We start from the raw sequence: 25,588 nt of genomic DNA on the forward strand, positions 1-25,588 counted from the left end.
CATGCCTCTAGCTTTCATCCAGATCATACCACTCGATCCATTGTCTACAGCCAAGCGCTACGATATAACCGCATTTGCTCCAACCCCTCAGACAGAGACAAACACCTACAAGATCTCTATCATGCATTCCTACAACTACAGTACCCACCTGCTGAAGTGAAGAAACAGATTGACAGAGCCAGAAGAGTACCCAGAAGTCACCTACTACAGGACAGGCCCAACAAAGAAAACAACAGAACGCCACTAGCCATCACCTTCAGCCCCCAACTAAAACCCCTCCAACGCATCATCAAGGATCTACAACCTATCCTGAAGGACGAGCCATCGCTCTCTCAGATCTTGGGAGACAGACCAGTCCTTGCTTACAGACAGCCCCCCCAATCTGAAGCAAATACTCACCAGCAACCACACAACAGAACCACTAACCCAGGAACCTATCCTTGCAACAAAGCCCGTTGCCATCTCTGTCCACATATCTATTCAGGGGATACCATCATAGGGCCTAATCACATCAGCCACGCTATCAGAGGCTCGTTCACCTGCGCATCTACCAATGTGATATATGCCATCATGTGCCAGCAATGCCCCTCTGCCATGTACATTGGCCAAACTGGACAGTCTCTACGTAAAAGAATGAATGGACACAAATCAGACGTCAAGAATTATAACATTCAAAAACCAGTTGGAGAACACTTCAATCTCTCTGGTCACTCGATCACAGACCTAAGAGTGGCTATACTTCAACAAAAAAGCTTCAAAAACAGACTCCAACGAGAGACTGCTGAATTGGAATTAATTTGCAAACTGGATACAATTAACTTAGGCTTGAATAGAGACTGGGAATGGATGAGTCATTACACAAAGTAAAACTATTTCCCCATGGTATTTCTCCCTCCCACCCCACCCCCCACTGTTCCTCTGATATTCTTTACTTGGAACTGCTTTAGAAGATCTTTTGCTAATCGCTGCAGCTTTGCTTTGTATGGTGTTCTTGTTAACTGCTGGAATTAGCCTACCTGCTTGTCACCATGAAAGGTTTTCCTCCTTCCCCCCCCCGCTGTTGGTGATGGCTTATCTTAAGTGATCACTCTCCTTACAGTGTGTATGATAAACCCATTGTTTCATGTTCTCTGTGTGTGTGTATATAAATCTCTCCTCTGTTTTTTCCACCAAATGCATCCGATGAAGTGAGCTGTAGCTCACGAAAGCTTATGCTCTAATAAATTTGTTAGTCTCTAAGGTGCCACAAGTACTCCTTTTCTTTTTGCGAATACAGACTAACACGGCTGCTACTCTGAAACCTTAAATGTCTAGAAATACTTGAAGGAGGAAGAGCAATTAAGAGTATAAGTAGGTAGAATAGAATGAAATTCAAAAAGAGAACATTTAGGCCATCAGGAGAAGCTTCCTGACAGTATTGGGAAAGAATCTCCCAGGGAAGCGATGGAAAACCTCTCCCCTGAGTCTCTTAAAAATAAACTGGAAATGCACTGAAAGAACTTCTTGGCCAAATTTTAACCTAACGTCCCTTCGTACAACCTGATTGAAGTCAATGGAGTTGTAAGTCAAGGCAGACTTTGGCCCACTATAATGGCAGAGAGGTGGACTAGATGGCTCAGTAGGTCTTTTTCACATCTAATTCCTGATTCTATTATATACTTTATTAATCTTGTAATACCCTATAACAGCAAAATTCCTCTGTGAGAGCCACACAATTGATACAGACTCTGATAATCCACACTGTTTCATATATGGAATGGCAGTTCTTCACATATAGTGAGAGAAGAATACCGGAGTGCAGATCTGCTGTGAAAATATTGCTCCATTAAGAGAAGTGTAGTTAACCATGCGGTAAATAATAAATAGCATAATATCAATGCTATTTCATTGAGAATATTTCCACGTTTATTCTAAAACTCCAAGTGCTTCTCAAATAAAAAGGCTAGAAATATTTTGTTTCACACAGCAAAACAGTTTAAATGGGGAGGGGTGTTTTCTTTTAAATACTGTAATTCATTTCTCTTTAAGTAGAAGCATAAAAATAAAAATATTTTGAATTCATTCAACAATAACTTTGTGGTTACCATCAGTTATCAAATACGTCAATGGAAAATTTAACTATTTGCAGGCATGTTGTCTTACCTGTGACATATTTCTGATTAGTTGCTCCAACTCATCACTGGAGCTGGAGGATTTCCCATTAATCTGAGGAGTAACAGATCTCACAGATGCTTCTAGCACATTAGCAGGGCTGCCATTCTGCTGAGCCAATAAATAGGATTCGTTATGTGGCAAGGAACCCACACTAGCACCATGATGGGGAAGCTGTGGGAACTCGCCAGCCGAATGTATGGATGGTGCGACATTTACCTGAAGATGATTCACAACATTATAGAATTTTAGTCTTACAGTTTGGCAAAAAAATCATTATGGATAAATCGCATCATGACTAACAGATCTTCTTACTACGACAAAAAGAACACAAAAATGATCTTAGATTTTTTTTCAAACGACACTTTTTCCTCATACACACAATATGTTCATTGATATCAAGTTATGAACCATAAAAATATATGAGTAAAAAGTCATGGAAACAGTTTGAAAGCATCATTTGTATCCTATATTAAAAGTATTTGTTCCTTTTAGTGTAAGCAGCCAGAACTCTTCTAGCACTATGGGCAAATTTGAACAAAGCTGTCGTCACCATAACAGAAAGTCTTTTAAAACCAATTTAACCCTCTTAAATAAAATCTGGATTTATCCTGGGGAGAGAAACCTCACCAATGATGACGGAATTAGAGGTCTCACCGAGAGTTCATGGGTCTGGTCTTTTGTGTCACCATATACTAAAACTGTCACACTCTATTAACCTCTCAGTCAGCTCAAGGGTTTAGTTTAAAACTAATGAATGATGTGTCTAAATCCCCTAGACTACTTTGCAAATCTTTCAACTCTAGTTTATACCTTTACTATCTGCCCTGAGAAAAGGGCTTGTACATCGTGCTGCCAGAGAATAAACTGACTCAGAGGATCACAATCCTTGCCCTGCTTGCCCTTGGCCAGAAGCAGATTACTTTTTTTTTTTTATGTACAAGTAGAGCTATGCTGACTAGCACTTTGAAGGCAGGGAGTCAAGACTCTGTCTGTTCCCCACGCTTGCCTGTCCACTCACAGAAGCTCCGGAACACCACCTCTCCCTCCTGCACTGTGACTAGTAATTATGGACTTATTTGCTATTTACAACAGCAAACACTGTACCAAAACGCTTGCATCGTGTCCTATAATGCCAAAGGAAAAATTAGGTAAAATAATAGATTGTAGTTTTCCTTCTTTATCTTTAAAGTTGTCATCATAGTTTCAAATATCAATAGAAAATCTAAAAATTCTGGGGGTGTTTTTAAAACCTTTTTCTTAACCCTAATAATATTACATCAACTCCAATATCACTGCCCTAACTACTGTACTTACACTGGGTAATGAAATTAATCAAATCATCTTGCTATTATTTCTGCCATTCTATAATCGCTATTTTGTTCCATCACTTATCTCCTTCTTCAGCTTTAAACTTCCACATTACCTGCAAGTGCCACTCTGGTAAACATCCTCCAATGTATTCAAATGCAGCAGAAGAGTATTTCATTCTATTCATTCTCATTTCAAAGAAAATGTAGACTGAACACACTCTCAGACTGTGAAGTAGTATCCTAAGGTTAATGGTGCAAGTCTCTTTGCTTGAGTTATTTAGAATTGGACAGGGGTGGATAGAGCACTTAAAAATACACTGTAGGACACAATCCTGCATTGACAGGAAGATGGACAAGAATTCCTGATAGACATTAGGGCTGAAAATTGCCTATGATTCTATGACTCTTCTTTCTGTCACAAAATGCTAACTCTGTTCGTATTTTATTATCTCTATTAATAATGAATCATCTGATTCTTTTCTACTCCTCACAACAGGGGCTGAGCCAGAAGGTCTCTGAGTGGTTTTTGGAGCAGAGGCTCTGCTATGCCCTGTTACAATCCCTAATTCAGACATCTGTATCCCTGATTGCACCCTCAAGTCAGAAATTTAACCTTCTAATGGGCCCATAATTATGTGCGGAAAATTATGTCCAAAATTATTTGTCTGTGCAATTTACACCCACAGAACTGGAGGCCAGGATTTGAAAATCTGGTCCTTGGAATCTATCTGACCGTTGGAATCTAAATTCAAAACCCAATCCTTGCTTGCTACCAAATATAGTATAATGATACGAAGGGATGACCTACTCCCTGTTGTGCAGCTAACATAATCCAAACAAGTGACATAACTTGACAGTTTGAAGGTTAGTAAACATTTTATTTGCTCTATATCCCTCTCTGTATGCTCCATCTTCAAATGGTCAATAACAGTCATGTTTCTTATCATAACACATTTTAAAGGGCCTGATTCTCATTTACAATAAGGCCATTTTACACACTCCTAATCATGTAAAGCACCCTTAAAGCAGGTGTAATAATTCACTCCCACATTACAGTCCCTTTACACTCCCAGAGCAATGTGAAGTGGCCTGAGTGTAAATGAGAATCATACCCAAAAAGTTTTAGATGTGCAATCTGAGGTCACAACACATGGACCCAAAGCTGCAAACCCCAACAGGCACCTTGCACAACTGTTTTCAGAAATGTGTGTTATAACTGTTTTACTTATGAAAATAATCGAATAGAAGTGTATGCAATATTTTATCCTTAGACTTATACTTGGGGGCCATTATTCTTCATTTAATATCAGAATGCCAAGATGTCTCTTGCTACACATGGTTAGCAGGGACCCTCCCTTCCGGGGAGATTTTACCCTGAGCATGTAGAGTGGGGGAAATGCTGTCTTAGTGCCCCCATTTTCCCCTTTCCCTGATACTCCACGGAAGTCTGTGTAGTTCTCAAGCCACCCTCTTTGATGGGATGTGTAAAATCGCCCTCCAAGACAAAGTCAGAAAAGCACAGAAAGTCTGAAAATAACGCTGATGAAGAGACAAATTTTGGACCATCTGAACAAAGCTAAATAGAGATGCCTTACATAGAAGATCATCCTACAGCTGAGGAAGAATAGTATCCTGCCTTCCTAACATACAGAGCTGGCTGCAGCCACGCAACTATGCTCCTCTACCATCATCCCTGACCAGCACATCCCCATAGTTGTAGACCCACTGGCCTCATCCCTGCCCTCTCACCATGCTCTTTAGGAACAGCTGCCACTGAAAAGTGCTCTCAATCTCACGTGGGGCATGTTGCCTCTGAACAGCCCCTCTGCAGCCTGTCTCCCCACAAAGAGTGACAGTAATGCCTGTGCTGCATCTAGAACTTTCCATATTGGCAGATAGAAGAGCTAGATGTACCAGCATCCCAACTGGAGTGAACCACAGTGACTCCCTGGGTCTGACCTTTTTAGGAACAGCAGCTCTTCTACATGATCACGGTATTGTTTCTCCTCCCTGTTATGAAATAAATCACTTATTTTGCTGGGAGGGCAAGGAGCTCGGTAAGAAAAAAAAATCCCTTACTGTGTCCAAAAATGAAAAGCACAGGGTGAGAAAAGCTTCTCCTAAGTATGAATTTACAGGAGGAATACTGACATGCCCCTTGGATACACTCTAAGAAAAGACTAAAATCATAGATGCTCTTAAAACTACACTCACAAGAAGACTTCTTTTCTTAAAAAAAATCTTTCAGCAAAACTCTGACTATAGCACAGCTATGATGCATTATTAAATACTAGCTCTTCTACTGTAATTGATGGTGGCACTCCACTTCAGTGATCTTTATCTTTAAAGCTAATTGAAGAAATTGAGTTGAATGTTCAATGGGGATTATCTTAATGTCAGAAAACTATGTCAGACAAAGTAGCTTCTGACTCCTGATCGCAACTTGGGGGAAAGAATGTTGAAAAAGTTTTTCACACATATTCAGAACTTAATCTCTCTCTGTCACACATACATACACTTAATGTTTTGTTTTTAAGTATTGATACTATGCAAAGCCGTCTTGCTATATGGTACCTGTCCCTTGGCATATGCCATGAGTTCTTCCCCTGAAGGATGTTAACACCCAGGGGAACTGAAAACCAGGAAGGTCATGACCATATTCCCTTTCTTTATGGCTAAATAGGAAGGGGATCCTGATTTGTTTGTTTGTTTTCTTTTGGTAAGGATCACAGTATAGAAAAGGCTGAGAACCACTGGTGAACACTACTCTTAATCACACAGATAGAGGTTATTCCCGGGGGCCATTAAACCACAAATGGAAGTCCTACAAAAATGATGCATTTGGGTTATAAGAAATATTTTTCACAACGTATAAATTGAACTGCTTGGCAGTAATAAAGCCATTATAAAGTAGCTTTATAGTCCTATGATTATGTAAGTACTGTAAGAAGGAACATTACTTTGTCCTATAATTTATCTTATGCTAATTTGCCTTGATTGGCTTTCCTTTACTGTATGTAACATCTGCAATATTGACATAATTTGGCATTAGACAAAAAGAAAATTCACTGATACTACACAGTGTGTTAAAACTTACGTTACAGTTGCATAGTTAGACTCTCAATGCAATCAAATACTACTTTCATTTGGTTGTTCAAAATGTTTTTAATAAAAAAAATCCTATTCCAGTCATATATTTAGTACATGGGCATTTAAAGAAACATCCTGGTAATCAGAATTTTTAGGTCTCTCAAAATTAGTTTGTTTAAAACTTAGTGTTTGTGTGTGTCAGGCTGAGCAGGTGTCACTATTTCCCAAGACCACACAGATCTCAATACAGTATTTAATCTGGTATTTGTGTCTCCTAAAATAATCAAGCATATTATGCATGCATAATCATAAAGGGTCCAATCATCCTGAAAAACTTGAAATGAGAGGCTGACTCTGCAAAGTTCTCTTTGGTAATGTTTTCTCTTCATTTTTTTTCTGTAGGGGGTACAGAGCACTCAAAAAAGAAAAGAGAAAAATAAAAAAAGGCCTTAGGACTGGCCCCCAAACCCCAACACTGCCCACCCGAACTCCTTAAAAATGAGCATGTCGTTCAATAGAGGTTAGCAGCATTACCTACATAGCAGCCTTAATCTTCAGTGCCAGCTCTGTATCCCTGGAATCCCGTCCCCCACACCCGGATCCCTGGCAGCACAGTTCCAAGAGTCATGCTGATTGCCCCTGTCACTCATACCTCACTGAATCACATGGAGAGTTTTTAGGTCAGAGTAAATTTGGTTTTATGAGTATGTGAAATATTCTGGATCACGTGACAGAATCGAGGACCAACTGTCACTACTGCAGTGGAAACACAACAAAACAGTAACTGCGAGTGCTTTTTGTGTGTAGTGCTTTGCAGGAATTTCACTTATTGATCACATGACCTTTCACAGGCAAAAAAATGTTTGTTTCCCAGTGCCTATGTTTAATTTCTTTGCTGTATAGCCTTTACAGCACTGAGCACCTGACCACTGTGGGCAAGCTAGCATATGTCTGCATTGCAGGGGTTATTTTTCCATTCCTGAATCATATGTAAAATGGTCATAGTTCCAAGGGAGAAAAATCTGAGGAATGCAGTCCAGCCAAGGAAGGGATTTTTCTCATTAGCAGTGCCTTGAGCTCTTAAGATGGGGAGAGGAGGGGAAGCACAGAGTGAAAGACAGAAAGGAGAAGAGAGGATTGCCATTGCTGGGTGATTAATATGTTTAGAATATTTTTACAGGGTGAAAAATTAAATCAAATTATTTAAAATTTGAGAAGTTCAACAAACCACAAAGCAGAATTTCTATTTGTCTTTTCTGTCTCTCCCTTATCTTCAAACACCGAGCTTGCTCTGTAGCATCAGAAAGCAAACATTCAGTAAAGAGAGAGGCTGCTGGGGGAGGGGGGGAGGATGGAGAGAGCATCCTGGTTGCTTTAGTACACTTATATGCAAATGAGTACTGAAGACAAGATGTTACTAGGAACTGAACTGAATCCATGGTTTTTCTTAGTGGGAGAAAGTATTTTTCCTATTCCATCTCCTAACTCTGCATTGTAAGAATCTCAAAATAATCAACAAAAATTGTTTATTTTAATTAAAGTATTTATAGGGCATCTAAGCAATATACTAAAAGGCAGTGCACAACATCAACACCAAAATAAACAAATCGGCAGACCAAAACCAAATCGTCTAAAACAAATTCAAACCCTCGAGGTCTCAAGTAAGCCCATCTCTCCTGATGAAAGGGATCAATTCTCAATTAACATAAATAAGAAGGATGGAAAGGTGACAGCAAGCATAAAAACCTCAAGAAAACAGAGGAAATATAAGGGAATGAAAACACAGAGTGGCTCTCTGTGAACTAAAACAGGGAGTCTAATTTTCTGGAACCCAAAGAGGTGGCAACGACCTCTCAAGTACAGTGCAAGTGATATTTGTATATTAGGACTATGTATTTACCTGATCTCCTAGAGGCTTACTAGCAAATTTTAAAAATTTATCAAAGATACATTTAAGAATTAAGCTTCTCACATAATCACCTCCATCCCTTTCCCACACAGCCCCTATGCATGGTACAGCCCCTCCTGAGTTCAGGGAGTAGCCACGGAAGGGGCCTCTTGCAAGACTTTCTTAAAGACCCACTTCTGCAGTGTTGTTTAAAGTGAATCAATGGGACTTTTATATTAAATTGCCATCATTGTTCTCCTTCCCCTAACTTCAGTCTGCATGTCTCTCTCATCTTCTCTTCTCTTGAATATTCAACAAGCACCTAGTACATGACGGGCAATCACATAAATAATCCTCAGACAACATTAAGTAGTGGACAGGTTAATGCACCTGCTCTTCTGCTTTCAGATCCTAGAGACCACTGCTCAAATCTCTGTTCAGTTTCAAGTGAAAATAAATTTGACATGTTCATCTTAATACCTACTGTGCACAAAATCATACAACTTCATTCCTCAACAGGAGCACAGAGCTTGAACAACAAAAGTATGCTGCATTTCCTTCCTAATTCTGGTACGGGGTGGGCAAACTTTTTGGCCTGAGGGCCATGAATGCTCATGGTTCCTGGTCAATGGGAGCTGTGCAGGTGGAGCTTGGGGCAGGGGCAGCATGCGGAGCCCCCTGGCTGCCCCTATGCATAGGAGCCGGCGGAAGGACATGCTGCTGCTTCTGGGAGCCACGCGGAGCCACAGCACACATGGAGCAGGGCAAGCCCCAGATCCCATTCCCTGTTGGGAGCTCGAGGGCCAGGTTAAAACATCTGAGGGGCCGGATGCGGCCTCCGGGCCATAGTTTGCCCACCCCTGCTCTAGTACACCACTTGTCTTCCTTGTCAGTTACACCAGAAAATAACTTTAGTCAATCATTTCAAGAGCACAACATTTACACAGCACATACAAAGAAAATAAGATTGGACAAAATTGAAACCTAGGAAATTCCTCGGGAATTTCATTTTGATTTTCTTTAATTGAGCTTCCTGATTTTCTTTTTTTAAAAATAATTGTCAATTGTATTGTTTGAAAACATTTAAATAAAAAAAAGCAACCTCAGATAGTTTATGTCCTATTTTTAAACTATAGCTAAAGAATGCTCTTTACAGAGACAGAGAGAGATGCATTTTTAAAAACAGATCCATGCACAGTTGCACACCTATATTTGCATATGCTATTGCTCGTGCTGGTGCATTCAGATTAGGTAAATTCACATGCAGATAGCTTACTGGACACCCAAACTGTATTAAAATCACCCAATTTGCAAGCACCATCAGAGTAGCAGAATGTCTGAATATAGCTGTGCAACTGCATATGTATTTATTAGAGCATAAGCTTTCGTGAGCTACAGCTCACTTCATCGGAAAGCTTATGCTCTAATAAATGTTAGTCTCTAAGGTGCCACAAGTACTCCTTTTCTTTTTGCGAATACAGACTAACACGGCTGCTACTCTGAAACCTGCATATGTATGTCCTCCGATAAACCTTTCACTTTTAAAACTTTGTCTCACTCAAACAGGCTGTTTGTGTTCCAGATTTGATAAATACTCCATTCACCTACATTAGTAAAATCATTTAAATACAGAAAAATCCCATTTATCTCCCCATCCAACACATAGTAATACAAATTCCATTCACTTTTCAGCAAATTCCTGATAACAGTTTCTGGCGCACCTTTATTTCAGATGGCATGCTTCTACAGACATCAACCACATAACCCATTCTGTGCCTTTTTTAAAGTTAGCATTAATTTTTCATTCATTAATTGTGCATTATATTCACCTCAGAATTTCAACAGACTGTTTTTTTGTAAGATTTTATTATTATTGCTGTAATGCTCTCAGGCAACTAGTTCCTCCATATCAAATACACGATGAGTGAAACTTACAATAAAATAGTGTTGTAAGTACTTTACAAAAGTATTTGTTGCCCATGTGAAATAGCATCAAGATTAAATCCAAGAACTACAGGAAACCAAGGGCCAGATTATGCCTGGCTGCTGCACAGCTGTATGAGGAGCCAGGAATCTTTTACCAGTTTCACTCCCCAAGCAAGGACCAGTCAGAGCTGCAGTCCCATACGCTTCAGAATACAGGGACTGCTTCCTCCTACTGCCCCTGGAGCATGGGCTAACCTGAAGGGAATTGTGGGATTTCTGCATCCAACAGCCATAGCTATGTCCCTCTCACTCAGGTCAGTGGAACAGCTGGATGCGGAGGCAGATGCACAATCTGGTCCTAAATGTTATTCATTAAACTAATTTTTACTCAAGCTCTCTCTCAAGACAAAAAAATAAATAAATCTAACCCAGCCAATCTAACAGAAATGTCTGCTTTCTTACTCATGCTGATAAAGTGCTGAAAATGTAATGCCATATTTTGTGCCTTTTTGTTGCTTACTTACTATTTGTTATTTCAGTATAAGTAAATGGCCCCATTGTGCTTGTGGATCTCAACCTTCCATGAGAAGTAATGGCCACTCCAGTCAGTCTTTCTATACCACCACAGGCCATACCTCCACTAAGGAAAAGATGCAGTGTAGCACAAAAGGATCATGGTCACAGATCTTTAGAACTTTCTTTTCCATGTGTTTGTAACAAAAGGGAAGCAGGATCTGGCCCAAAATGATCATTCAATGCGAAGGCAAAATAGGAGTGACTGTCCATCCTCAGATTTGATTTCTATATGCAAACCCATGTTTAAACAATATGGCATTCTTGCCTACAAGTACGATAAATCACACGAAGAGTGCATGCGAATTGATGGATATAAAGCCCCAGATTCTCATCTGATGTAAATAGGGGTAGTTCCATGGAAGTAAATGGTGTTATTACAGCGAACGATCTGTCCCTAATTCTATAGTAATTTATTATGACTGTATCCTTTTTCTTCTTTTTTGAGTGGTGGTAGTAGTCAGCCTTCTGACAACTTTCCACATGTTGTCATCATTTTCCTACAGTACACAGCAATAAGCTACAGGCAAACAGCTAGAAAAATCTATACATATACATGAGCTTCAGGACTTGAGCCAAAGTCTACTGAAATCAGTGGGAGTCTTTCCATTGATTTTAATGGGCTTTGGATCAGCCCTTCAGTTTTAGTTATTTAATTTTACTGTTCAACACGCATTTTGTTAATTTATCACATGCAGCAATCAGACAAACATAAGCTTTAACAACATTTTATCTCTTCTCTTCTCCCCAAGATCCTACAGTCCTACCTGATCTCTCAACTGGTGGACAGACGTTTGAAGGTTCAGAATCTGGTTGAAGAGAGGGCTCTGAAGCACTGATTTTAGCAAGCTCAACTTCTCCTCATTTGCTAAGTCACCTCGTTCCCGCAGTTTCGCCTGCAAGCGCTCCACTGCCCGCAGGGCCCGATGTGTATCTGCAGTGATATTCATTACCAGTCAGCAGTAGCTTACAAAAGCTTACAGTAGCTCACATGCAGCTAGCAAAGACTATATAAACAACATCACTTTCCTACCAGCTAAAATTAGAGATGGGTGATATTTTACAAATTTTAACATTAAGTGAAAAATATTGAACATCAAAAAACAATTTAAAAAAAGACCAATTCTTCCCTCAATTACGTGGGTACAATTCCCATGGACATCAATAGAAGGGCAGAAGCCAATAGTAGTGGCACGTGTCCATGCAGAATTAAGTCCTATATGTGAAAAACCGTTCATGTAAACTCAGGTGCAGGAATCACAGCTAGTGAGCTTTCAATCGACTGTTGTAACACGAACACCATTAATTAGAGATATTGTGGTTTGTTTTTAATTTTCACAAAAGATTTACACAATTTGCCATCTAGCTCTATTATTAAATATGAAAAAATAAAACTGAAACAGACAATGACAAGAGATAGCTCATAAGGAATAACGTACAAAACCTAGAAAATGATGTGCACTTCAAAATACATGCATGAAAACAAGAATCCAAACACATCAGACATTTCTATGTACAGTAGCTATGTTTGTTACAATGTAGCTCAATTATCTTATACAGTAATGTCTTAAGTTCAAATCTATCATATAAACCTAGTTCGGCCACAATAATATAGTAGTAACATAAAACCTCACCTATTGCTTCCAGCATGATTTCCACTGCTCAGTTTCTATCCGAAAATTGGAAATGGCAGCTAATATACTTCCCTAAAAATAACAGAAGTAGAAAAGAAAGCGATCACATTAAGAGAATTTTAAGAATCAAATCTTAAAACACTGAAGTTCTTGAGAAACAATCAACACAACCACTCTTTCAACAATTAAAATAAGCTAGCAGCTGATTATATTCTGAAAGTCACTTTTGAACCTGAAAACTAAGAATGGAAACTAGTTTTTTAGGAATATTCATAATGTTTCTAAATTTCCATAACAATGGTGTTTTTGCCTACTGATGTGCAAGGTGTAGTTTACTATTTTAACCAGACGCTGTAAAGTTAGTTTCCAAGTTTCAGAGTAGTTTCCAAATTAGTTTCCAAGTGACACTGTACAAAACTTGATGGCTTTGTTTGCTTGAGCACATGACATACTTCCTGCAATATCTATTTCCACATGTTACATGCACAATTTATGTTTTGAAGTTTTGAGTTCCAACTGTCAGAATCCATGGTTTTGCATCAAAACAAAGCAAAACTATGAGTTTCAAAGGAATACATGCAATCAGTATCTTCATTTATTATTTACACAGCATCAAAAATCCGATAGCACTTCTAGTCAAGAGGTTGCAATCTAAACTGAAAATGTACAAACAAAGGGTGGAAGATAGGATAGAACAAAACAACCAAAAGGATGGAAAGGTAAAGACTAGTATGTATCTTGTTAGTTCCATGATTGTTGTGTGCTTATACTGAATACATGCTGGTGTAAACATCTTTATCAGCACAAGTTTGAGATGTCTCAATTACTCATGAGTAGTGAAGCCAAATGTAAGCTATGCATGTCATCCAAAATTACTTCCATTAAAATCTTTATGCAACACTATACCAGCATGTCTTTTGTATATGTTATATATTTACAGACTATTTTACAAACGTTTTAGAAAGATTTAAAAATTATTATTGGGTCTATTTTTTTTAAATCCATCCACCTGAAAAGTCAGGAGCTACACTTACCATGAAGCCAACTGTACAAGATCTCAGAAGGAACCACCAAAAATTCATAAAATTACCTTGCATAGATTTTTTAAAAATAGAAAAACTATGTTTAAAATGTAATACCTTGCAGCCCTGCAGGACTAGAATAGAATAATTCCCATCTCAAGCTCTACAGTACCAAGAGACGTTGGATTTTAAATCCATCATTGGTCCAAGATTGAATTTTGCCATCTTGGCTCTCAGACAGATGCAAGTTTATTTGCAGCAGAGATTTGGGTGGAGATGGGGGAGGAATTCCATATGTGGAGGAAACATTTCTTTGATATTTTCATTTAATTATGGTGCTTTCTGAAGTTGCTCAAGTCTGGAGCACTTGGGTGCTGGGAAGGTGGATTAGTGGGCAGAGTGCAGGCAAGTACATGATAAAATGTATCTATCACATGGATATTACCTCTGTATCTGTAACAATATTATGTTGCTATGTGATATATATATGCAATATATTATATCCTAACTTAAATCTGGTTAACATATCAAATTGCAAAGAACTGTGGTCTATAGGGGTTTAGAAGAAGTGTATTGTCAAGTAGACCCGAGAGGTGGGAGACATGATGAACCTGGTCATTTAAGAATTCTATGTGGTGGGGCACAGATGAAGGCATGGGGGCAGGAACAGGAGAACAACCCCACAGGGCAATTAATTATGCAGTTTGGAAAGAATAAGAATGTAAGAGGAATCCCTCCCTACATAGAAACTGAGAAAAGCTCTACCTGCCCAGATTCATTTGAACAAATCATGAACAATGGAGAATGGCTGATAAACCTGGACTGTGTTTTGAGTTAGTAGAGAAACCCAAAATCTAGTGGGTTTAAATACAGTTTAAGTGTAAAATCTCTTTAGTTCCAACAAGTCTTAACATTTCACACCATTTTATTTTTGGATGCTTCCAATGATTCGCAGTTAGTAGAATTGTCTTTTTCATGGCAATTCACCACTTCAGATCAAGCTTGGAATTCAGATTCTTCAAGTGACTGAATGAAAAGTAACCTTATTTCATAACCCACACTACACTGACACACCAAGCAGTAACTGACACTCCACACACTAATGAATTTGTTCTCTCATTTCATCTGGCATAGCCAATGCTCATACATGCCTATCAGATCTCAAGAAGTCTAAAACTGAAGGAGGCCATGGTTTCCCTGGATCAGCTTCCATAATATTGCATATAGCTATATTTTATAAGAGAGTGGATAGATTAGATAGTTTTACATATTGAAGAAGAACTGGCTTCCCCAAAATCAGTCTGTCCAGTTACCTTTCTTGACAGATACGCAAATACCTAAATTTATCAAATCAAATCCTTTATTCAAAGCAAGTATTTGGGCATAGAGAGGTTTCTGTAATTTGATGGACGAGTCTGCAGTTCTCTCGCCATTGTAATCCATTCATACCAATTATGTTTCCTTCAAGCCCAGCCAAGCCCCATTTTGAAAACAAGGAGGGAGTAAGTCCCCATTCCTCATCTGCAGCAAAAGAGCACATAGCCCAGCTCAGGAGGGACACAAAAAGATGTCCACAATCCTAAAGCTGCTGTACACTAGAACAGTCCATGAACATTTAAGGTTGGTCAGAATGACTCCACTTGCCAGGAGCTCTTATATCCGCTCTCAAGCACCAATAAATTCTACCTAAATTGAGATGACCCTCCTGTGAGTGAATTCTCTTCCAGATAGAACAAAAAGTATTGATGAGTGAGAGGTGGAGGAACTGGTATGGGAGCAGCCCTGTCATTGTACATGTTGAAAGAGGAGTATGTTAATGGATGAGAAGCAGATTGTTCTTTATAGATGTATTGATATGTGAAGCTGATACACACAAGATGAGGAGCTTGTTTGGGTTTTATTTATTCCGGGGGGGGGAGGTTGGTGAGATAAAATGTAAAATGTTAGGTTCCAGATACTTTGTCTCATTAGTATATTGTTATGTCCTGTCATGTTATAATCTCTTTTAGAGTTTGCTGTTTATATGATCCTTTAAGTTCCGGATACTTGCTATATAGCGGTCATTTTGTCAGCAAATCAATTATTTACTTTAATTGGGTATTTCCATATTTCAGTAAGGGTCTCTCATTAACAGATCCCAACAGTGAAATAAAAGCCTACTGTGTTCTTTTGTTGGTTGGTTATGTCAGTAATCTGGCCAGGACTGAAGCAGAGCAATCAGTAGCTTCTCAATCATAACAGCTTTCACTACTATGGCTTGGCTGCGCTCTGTATTTAACCACACAAACACCATGAGCAGTTACAACAAAAGCTCTTGGCTCATTTAAAAAAAAGTCTTTTTTAATAGTTTTCTGGTATTTTACTCTCTGCTCATTGGGACAAATAAATTCTACCTTCAGATATGGAGGCATAGCTGAATTTACAACTGTATTTGAGGGCAGGATTCAGTGTATTGTTTGTATTACACTCTGAGAAGACTGAAAATAAGGTGCATTTTCTTTTTTGTTTTCTCATTTTCAATATGGCTACTCTGATTAGTTATTTGTATTAAAGTAGCACCTAGAGGCGCCAATCCAGCTTTTTTACAGACTTTTCTGATTAAAACACAATCCATGCCCCTAAGAGTTTACTATCTTAACTTGACATAGATTCTACTACTCTGTTTCTGCTAGAGCTGAAGTCACCATTTCTAACAACCATTCTATGCACTAGCTTCATCAGTATTGCCTATGCTAATATGCACAACTATAGCAATGTTCATTGGACACCTGTTGCTGTAATGTTAACAGTCATTTATGTGTTATCGTTGGCTGGATTAATAAGGAAGGTGTTGGGGTGTTATACAATTATGCTATCTATGTCTGACTGGTAAATTATCATAGATACTAAGGTCAGAAGGGACCATTCTGATCATCTAGTCTGACCTCCTGCACAGTGCAGGCCACAGAATCTCACCCACCCACTCCTATGAAAAACCTCACCCATGTCTGAGCTATTGAAGTCCTTAAATCACGGTTCAAAGACTTCAAGGAGCAGAGAAGCCTCCCTCAAGTCAACCATGCCCCATGCTACAGAGGAAGGCGAAAAACCTCCAGGGCCTCTCCTATCTGCCCTGGAGGAAAATTCCTTCCCGACCCCAAACATGGCAATCAGCTAAACCCTGAGCATATGGGCAAGATTCACCAGCCAGATACTACAGAAAATTCTTTCCTGGGTAACTCAGATCCCATCCATCTAATATCCCATCTCAGGGGATTTGGCCTATTTACCCTGAATATTTAAAGATCAATTACTTACCAAAATCCCATTATTCCATCATACCATCTCCTCCATAAACTTATCAAGTAGAATCTTAAAACCAGATAGATCTTTTGCCCCCACTGCTTCCCTTGGAAGGCTATTCCAAAACTTCACTCCTCTGATGGTTAAAAACCTTCGTCTGATTTCAAGTCTAAACTTCCTGGTGGCCAGTTTATACCCATTTGTTCTTGTGTCCACATTGGTGCTGAACTTAAATAATTACTCTCCCTCTCCTGTATTTATCCCTCTGATATATTTATAAAGAGCAATCATATCTCCCTTCAACCTTCTTTTAGTTAGGCTAAACAAGCCAAGCTCCTTAAGTCTCCTTTCATAAGACAAGTTTTCCATTCCTCGGATCATCCTAGTAGCCCTTCTCTGTACGTGCTCCAGCTTGAATTCATCCTTTTTAAACATGGGAGACCAGAACTGCACACAGTATTCTAGGTGAGGTCTCACCAGTGCCTTGTATAACGGTACTAAAACCTCCTTATCCCTACTGGAAATGCCTCTCCTGATGCATCCCAAAACCGCATTAGCTTTTTTCACAGCCATATCACATTGACAGCTCATAGTCATCCTATGATCAACCCATACTCCAAGGTCCTTCTCCTCTTCCGTTACTTCTAATTGATGCGTCCCCAACTTATAACTAAAATTCTTGTTATTAGTCCCTAAATGCATAACCTTACACTTCTCACTTATCAAACAACAAGATCTTTCAGGTGAAATGTTTAAAAGCTTTCAGTGCTCCCACTTCAGCCAATGATAAGACTCCTTCTGATTTCATGGGGAGTAGAGTTAAGCCAATGCTGAGTGCTTTAGAAAATCCTGGCCTTATAATCTCCACCAATGGAGCCTGCAGTATTTAATGCTATTGTCTTTTTTATTAGGCTAACACTTATAAACCCTAATCAAGGGTCAGGGTCCCACTATGCTAGACACTGAAGAGATCAATCAGTGGACAACCCCTGCCCCAGGGAGCTTACTGTCTGATGTAACAGAAAAGGTGGACAAAACAAATAAATGGGGTGGGGTGAATGGGAGGATAAGGTAAAAAAATTTAGAGTATTGCAGAAAAAACAGCAGTCATGGGTTGGTGATGGTGATAAGACAACAAAATTAGGTATTAGAACTAAGTGGCAGGGTCTAGACTCCCTCAATAACTGGAAAAAGAAGTGAAACTGCCCTCTGTTATCATTGTACAAGCCAATAAAAAGTGAACTGGACATTTACATTTTAAGTTATAATTTAAGCAATGTTTTAATAATCATTCAGTTATCATTTAAGCAGCAGAGGCAATGACAATCATCATGATTATTTAAATATGAGGTTAAATTCACAACATGGTGTATGATGGCACAGGCTACTGAAAGGACACGGAGGTGGGAAAAGTGGCAGTACCTTTTCCCTTCTGCTGGGGAAGGACAACGCGGGACCAAAACAGCAACAAAATGTAGGTGATACTGGCTAGAAAGAGGCTTGGTGAGGGCAGATTCAGTGCCTCCCAATCTCCTGGAGAGGTTACCTCCGACATGCTAGACATAGAAGTTAAAGCTGGTCCCCCTCAAATAATCTCAAAGGGAGGCAGCAGCAGCAATGCACTTGCTCTCCTCTGGGTTGAATGCTCCTTTGTTGGACCAGGAGACTGTAATTTACACCTCCTTATTTCAACTTTAGGGCCAAGTCTGCAGAGTGATTGGCAAGAAGTGTTCAGCATGTTGCAGCTTTGAACACTTAGTGCCTGATCCTGCACCACTGACATCAACGGGAACAGGAGTAGGGCCTTCTTGAATCTAGCCATGAGTTTTATGTTGACAGTACCCCCTTAACTACAGCAGTGAAACCATTTAACTCAACCATCAAAAGCTTCACCAAAAAGAAAAACTGGCCCACATCTAATGAGTTCTTTTATGTTTGATCATATAATTTCCAAGAGAGCGGTTCATCCTGCTTCATTGATTAGTACGCCATCTAGTATTTCACAAATCCTTTTTAAGATAAATACCTTGGAAACTAATGCTTATAGCGCTGGATTAGCAAACACGCAATGCCAAAGATAGAAAGCACCGTAATAGGCTTTATCCTACAGTCATTACTGTACTGGTAGGTTTTTCAGAATACAACAGAAATGCCTGTATTAAGATGGATATCCAGGCCCAAATGTTGGCTATAAGGCTTAGAGACTATACAGAAATCTGCTTCAATTAAACAAAAAGAATATTCAGGACACACATTTTATATATACTAAGGCCAACATTTCCAAATGTTCGATCTACATTTACACTTGAATTTCGCCTGCTTAGCATGCCTTTTTTCATCCTTGTCCAGTCCTCCTCCCCCTCCCCCCTGCTCCCGCCCCAGTTGTTTGGCTGCCACTCAAATGCCATCTTGTGGTTGTCATCAGTAGCACTGAGTACAAACTGCAACCCACAAGTAGGAGACGCTACTATCTACTGCCAAGTCTCCCTGCCACTACAACTTGCAATCTCCAAAAGGTAAGCTTGTTGTCACCTAGCCTCACTGCCACCGTTGGCTGCAATCCCGGAGAGGGAGGCAAACATTGAACTCTGGGCTCCCACAAGGCATACAAATGTTGTTTTGCTTAGATCATGTTATTTTGTTTCTAAGGTACATAGGTAGGTTAATTTGGGCACAGGATAAAGAAAATCCCACTCTTCCCACAGAACCCTGCTATATTCTTATTTTCACTTCCATGGAGAATCATGGCTATACTACTGCCTTAAGTGCTTTTCTAGGAGTGCCTACAAAAGTTGAGTGAAACAAACAAGAATTGCATGGACTGTATCACTTTCACTGTGCTCAGTAAGTGCTATGCACAAATCACAATCTTCTGCTGGTGGTGCCTGGAGCAACTTGGGAATGGCAACAGATAAATGGGGAAGAGCAGAGACAAGGGAGGTAAGAAAAAACATAGGAGCGATATAAAGAGGGGAAGGCACAAGAAAGGAGTTTTACTGACAGGACATCCATGTTCCAGCTTGAGATTAACCACGTGTTCCCTCAGCCAGTAGAACCTAGAGTACACCTTTCTGCATGATGGGAGGAGAACTGATTAAATACAAGCAAAAGCAATTTGCACTGAGGATTTAATATAAGCAAAGCAATTTGCACTGTTCTACACATTTCATGAACCAAGCAAATTTCCCTTGACTAAAAAGTATGTAACTGACAGGCCCAAGAAGTCTGAAATCTAAATTTTAAAAGTTACACCAATAAAAGAGGATTTTGAGACCCTTAAAGTAAAAAAGCAATTAAGTATTTAAAAAATTGACAGTTCACAAACCACTGTAGGTCATATTAAGACTGTAAATAAGTCAATATGAAAAGCTTTATTCCCAATCTCTGAAAATTTAGTAGAATTTTGTATGAACCAAGATGAAAAAAGATGCACAAAATAAAAGAGAATACATTGAGCATATATTAATTATGACAGTGAATAAAAATGTTTTACTTTTACTAAAAAGTCATGTTAAATATTTTTGAGGGATGGATGAAAAATAATTTAAATATTTAAATTAGCTTCTAGTTTTATTTAGTTTATTTTTATAAGTTTTATCTTGTTAACACTTTTGTATAAATCATATTGCTGTTTAATTGGAACTTATCATAACACTGTATGAAGAAGTTATCTATACAACTGTTCTTAATATTACAATCTGTTTTGTGGTAAGACACAAGTACATTCAAGTATTTTATTTACTGACACGTAATTTTTAATAAGCATATTTTTAGCGTGATTCAAAATTTTAAACATGTTTAAGGATTTTTTCCCCCGCCACTGACAAATGTACCTGATTCCATTTATTCAGAATTATTTTAACTACTAACAACTGCAAGCAGCATTATAAAATGGAAATCTATTAGGAGAACTAAATTTTTCATAAGGAAGTTACCAAAATATAATGTAATCTACTTTTTAAAAAAAGCATCTATATGAAATGCAAACTTATATTACGTGGATGGAATTACAGTACATATCTGTGTCACTTCACCCAATTATAAAGCTAACCACAAGTTATAAAACAAGGAAAGCTTTTCAACAAATATACTTTGGTCATTAGTATTTCAAATCCAAACATGTTTACACTCTTAAACATTTATAAATTGAACTATTTCCTTTAGGACTCCTGAAACATCTACATATTTTACAGGACATTGAATAGTTCTCAGCACAGTAAGCAACAGTTCAAAAAGAGATCTCTCAAAGATTCAGTGTTTTTCTTACAACTGAAGGACATGAAAATATAAAACAATGTCTTCTGTACTAAAAGACTATTAAATTCAGCATATTTTTGCAATGTCATATTAGACTATGTAACAGGTTTCCTCTGTCTATGCTAATGTTTTCAATGGAAAGACCTGCTCCAAATAACAATGAGAATTCCACCAACTTAGCACCTTAATTCTTTTTGGGCCACTTATTTCTCAACTACCAGCCAAAACAGCCCCACATTTTCTTTCCAAGATAGTAGAGGGCACATATTTACACATAAATGTATAGACATGTACAAAAGGAACAAAATTAAATATTACAATATGATCTGGGTAGGAGTCCCAATGAGTGAAATAAAAATATCATTGCTATGAATATTAAAATTAATGAGGTCATATTCATTAAACATGGTAGCCTGCTGACTTCAGGTACCTCAGTAGGATGCTCGTAAAAGTCACTTAAGCAGCTGATTTATTGAACTCTTGTGAATTTCACAGAAATCATAATCTATTGGGTAACAACTGTATTTTGTATTTTACTTTTTTGGAGCATGGATTGGATGATCCTGAAAGCCTTCAGATGGTTTTAAATCTGATTATTAAAATGTGGCCTGTGTGTGAGGAGATTTATTCTACAATAAAATATTCAAACTGGTCTATAAATTGGAAAGCTGTAAAAAGTTTCATTAAACTGTGTTCTGTGGATTTCAAAGACACACAAAACCAGAAAAAAAAATAAGGGGCATGTACTAGCATTAAAGCAAAGCTTTTTCTTGTTTCCTCATGCTGATATCAATTAGATGGCCTAGGGCAGATTTTATACCGAAGGAGGAAGAATGTATTCAGACAAAAATCTTCTCAATAGTAGGCTGGAGTGTAAGGTTCTGGGAGCATGTTCATAAAAGCCAGTGACATAAGTAACTGATTATAGGCACATTTCTCTGCTAGCAAAAAGGAAAACCATTAGCACGGTACCAAAATGAATAATCAGCAAGGGAAAAAATCCATGTAGGAAGACCAAAGTAGGTAGCTAGGTGTAGATGCATTTTTTCTCTCTCTAAATAAAACTGGGATGCTGGAAAAAAAGAAATAAACTCTCTGAAAATATCTTTCTGTGATATTTATTATTTATCTGACCATGCCTGGGCTATCATATAAATTATCATTTTCATTATATACCTACTCTAGTATGCATTTTGAACCTTTCTTCCACACAAAAATAAGCATGGCAGCTATAGCAACTTAACATCAACTATCCCAGACAGCTGTAAAATAAAAATGACAGTCACACACACCGGATATCTAATTCTCCAAATAAATATATTTTAACACTAACAGAATATGTCTGTACAGTTAGAATTATTTCATAATTTTATTTTCTTAGGCACATTAAACTAAAACACTACAAATTGCATCATTTTCTCCATCTTGCTAACAAAGGTTTTTTTCTCTTAAGTGACTGACTTTTTTTTCCCCCGTTTCCCTTCACATAAATTGTCAGCTAATCAGGAAAGTTTTCAGAACATATAATATGCAAACTCAGATATTTAATGATAAATACATTAATGCGGAAGCTCATTTTCTTAAATACATCATTTGTTTAATTAAATATTTAAAAACTACACTACTTTTTCTCTTGTACCCATTCTTCTTTTCAAATGCAAAGCAAATCATTATTCTAAAGTAACATTCCCCCACTTTTTCAGTTTTGATTTCCCCCCGGCCACAAGTTGTCCATTTGAGAAGTGAGTGAAGTGGGTATTCACCCATGAAAGCTTATGCTTCAATACGTCTGTTAGTCTATAAGGTGCCACAGGACTCTTTGCCGCTTTTATAGTAATGCAATGGGTCTTGTCCTGCTAAAAATTAAATCAATGGACATTTTAACGCTGATTTCAGTGGGAGCAGGATTGGACCCTTATAGATACTACTTAGATTGTAATATCTTCAGGGCAGGGGTTGTCTTTTTATTCTGTTTGTACAGCATCTAGCAACTAGGGGTCCTGGTCCATGACTAAGGACCCCAGGTAATACAAATAAATAATAATAATGGACCCTAATTAGCAATCGGTGCTCAAGCAAAACTTCATGGAAGGGGTTGCTATTCTTCTCCCTCACATTCCTCTTACTTTAAAGCTAACATTTTCTTTTCAACTGGCAGCAGGTGATATGGGGCAAACATTCTAGTGCTGTATGAGGTACCATTTTTAAAACTGGAGGGGAAATACATCACAACACCAGTCAAAAACTAATGCGTCCATCCCATGAAATGTAAATATGAAATAGAGTGCAAACAATGTTACCTTTCCCTCAAAAAGTATTATAGTTTATGCCACACCTATGTAATCAGTTTAATCTTCTCAAGTATTTAAAAGCATATAAACCTAAGTAAACATAATAAATAAAATAAAGTTATCCAGACACAAGGCCAAATTCTATCCTCTGATACCGTGCACAATTCCCTCTGGGCAAACATGACTACCTGTGGGCAGAAATTGGCCCTTGTTTGTACTCTGCTGGAAAAATATCTAAATACGTTGATTAAAAGAAGTATTTTTTCAAGATCAGAATTCCTGAAATTGCAGTGAAATTGTGAACAGAGTCATCACGATTTCCCAACACCAAATGTAGTTTATTTATCACAAGATAGGCTACAAATACCTCTGCCTTCTTATTTGTAGCTCCATCAAGTTCTTCAACTTCAGCTTTTATGGAGTCTCTCATACAAACATTCTGCCTGCAGGCACTAATCTGGGGAATAGGGGCGGAGAAGGGTTTTCTTTTTTGGCCAAGTGGTTCAAAGACAAATAATCACAAGAATTTGGGGAAGGATTTGTGCATTCCTAGGTTCATCCACTCACTACAACTCAAAGCAAAAGGGTTTTCAGATTCACCATACATGCAGTTCTTCTTCCCAGCAGACCAAGAGCCCCGTGCAAATTCTGATGGTGTGGATGGGGGATGCGCCTCATAACCTGCAGTCTCACCTTTCTGCCTACTCCAGGAAATGAGGAGTGCAGCATGTTCATTGACACCCTTAAATCGGAGCTCAGACTTTCTCATGTTGAATGAGGGGGCATGGGGGGGGGGGGGAGAGCTGAGTAACATAAGATCGTTTGCAAAATACCAAAACAAAAATAGGGTTGGCGCGTGCAGAGCCCGCGGGGTGGAAGGGGGGGGGGGGGGGTGTTCCGGTCAGCTCGGGGGTTACAAAATGCCCCCGCCAGAAGCTACTTGCAATACCCGGCGGAGACGTGGCTTTTTGTTTACAGCAGGATCTCTCCTGGCCCAGGCCGGCGATGGAGCAGCAGTGACCAGTATCCCTTCGCCGCCCCCAGGGACGCGCCCTTAAGAGCCAGGCCAAGGAAACGTTGGCGGCGGAGCATCACCCCCCCCCCCCACTTCTGCCCGCTCCTCCCCCGCGCTTTCCGGCAGCCCCGGCTCTAGCCAGCGCGGCCCCCCCCCCCCGCTCCCCCGCCCAGCGCCAGCCGCCCGCCCGAAAGCCCCAGACAGAAGCAACAGGCTCAGCCCACCAGCAGCGGCTTCCCCGGTTCGGCGCAAGGCCCTTGTGGCGCCCTCCCCTCCTCCTAGCAACACCCGGGGGCCTCAACCCCAGCGCCCCCCCCCCCCCCACACACACAGAGGAAACTTTGCCGGGGAGGGGGGGGATGTTATGGCTAAATCCCTTCTTTGGGGTGAGAGGGGAACATGCCCGAACCCCTCCCCCCCCCGCATCCTTTTACAGTTACACCGAAAGGGGCAGCCGGGGGGGGGGGGGGACAAAAGCAGAGCCCCCCCCTCCGGGGGGGAGGGGGCAAAGACACCCAGGCGCCTCTCCCTAGGGCCCACCGAACGTTCCCCGGGCGGAGCGAGCGCTACCCTCCGGGGCACCCCGCGGGCTCGCCGCCGCCGCGCTCAGCTTACCCGGCTTGCTGCTCCAGGCACCCCGCAGCCGAGCCGGGGGATGGGAGGCAGGGAGAGGGGCGGCGGCGGCGGCGGGGGGGGGGAGGAGACCCCTCGCGGCCCTCGTTTGCCGGCTCGGCAGACCTTCCTGCCCCCCCCCCCCGCCCCCAAGTAACGGCCCTGAGAGGAGGCGGAGGATAAACACGCAGGGGCTACCATGAAACTTAATCCTGCCCAACCATCAGGCCGCTAGACGGCGAGCCGCCCCCGCCCCCGCCCAGACCTTCCTAAGCCGAGCCCCGCAGAAGTGGAAGTAGGAACCGGCCGCACAGAAGGAACCATGACAACAGCCGCCAGCAACGGGGGGGGGGGGGCCCCACTTGCTGCCCTCGTTGCGCTGCGCCGCGTCTGCTCTGCGCCCTGCCTGCTGAGGGGAGATGCCGGGGGGCCCGCGGAGCTGCTCTGCTCAGGAGCGCATTTGCAAAGGGGCGGCCTCCGCATTCGCATGCCACGGGCGTGTCTTCGGGGGGCGATGGCTCCTGGAACACCTTA

General features: G+C 40.1%; 1 protein-coding gene across 30 annotated transcripts in view; it reads right to left on the reverse strand.

Moving 5' to 3' along the window:
• Positions 1–25,379, reverse strand: part of MPDZ (multiple PDZ domain crumbs cell polarity complex component) — a 137,338-nt gene extending 111,959 nt beyond the window's left edge. For 14 of the 30 annotated variants that reach the window (XM_038402217.2, XM_043514335.1, XM_043514338.1 and 11 more), the window contains exons 1-4: positions 25,058–25,286; positions 12,576–12,647; positions 11,709–11,875; positions 2,143–2,370 (exon numbers count right to left, since the gene is read on the reverse strand). In XM_038402217.2, the coding sequence (XP_038258145.1) occupies positions 2,143–2,370; positions 11,709–11,875; positions 12,576–12,591 (411 nt within the window). In that variant the 5' untranslated portion in view covers positions 12,592–12,647; positions 25,058–25,286. The other 16 variants (XM_043514326.1, XM_043514322.1, XM_043514321.1 and 13 more) reach the window with 10 other exon arrangements.
• Positions 25,380–25,588: the final 209 nt, after the last annotated feature.

The sequence above is a fragment of the Dermochelys coriacea genome, chromosome 5, assembly GCF_009764565.3.
Source record: "Dermochelys coriacea isolate rDerCor1 chromosome 5, rDerCor1.pri.v4, whole genome shotgun sequence".
In the NCBI taxonomy this organism is placed as follows: Eukaryota; Metazoa; Chordata; order Testudines; family Dermochelyidae; genus Dermochelys; species Dermochelys coriacea.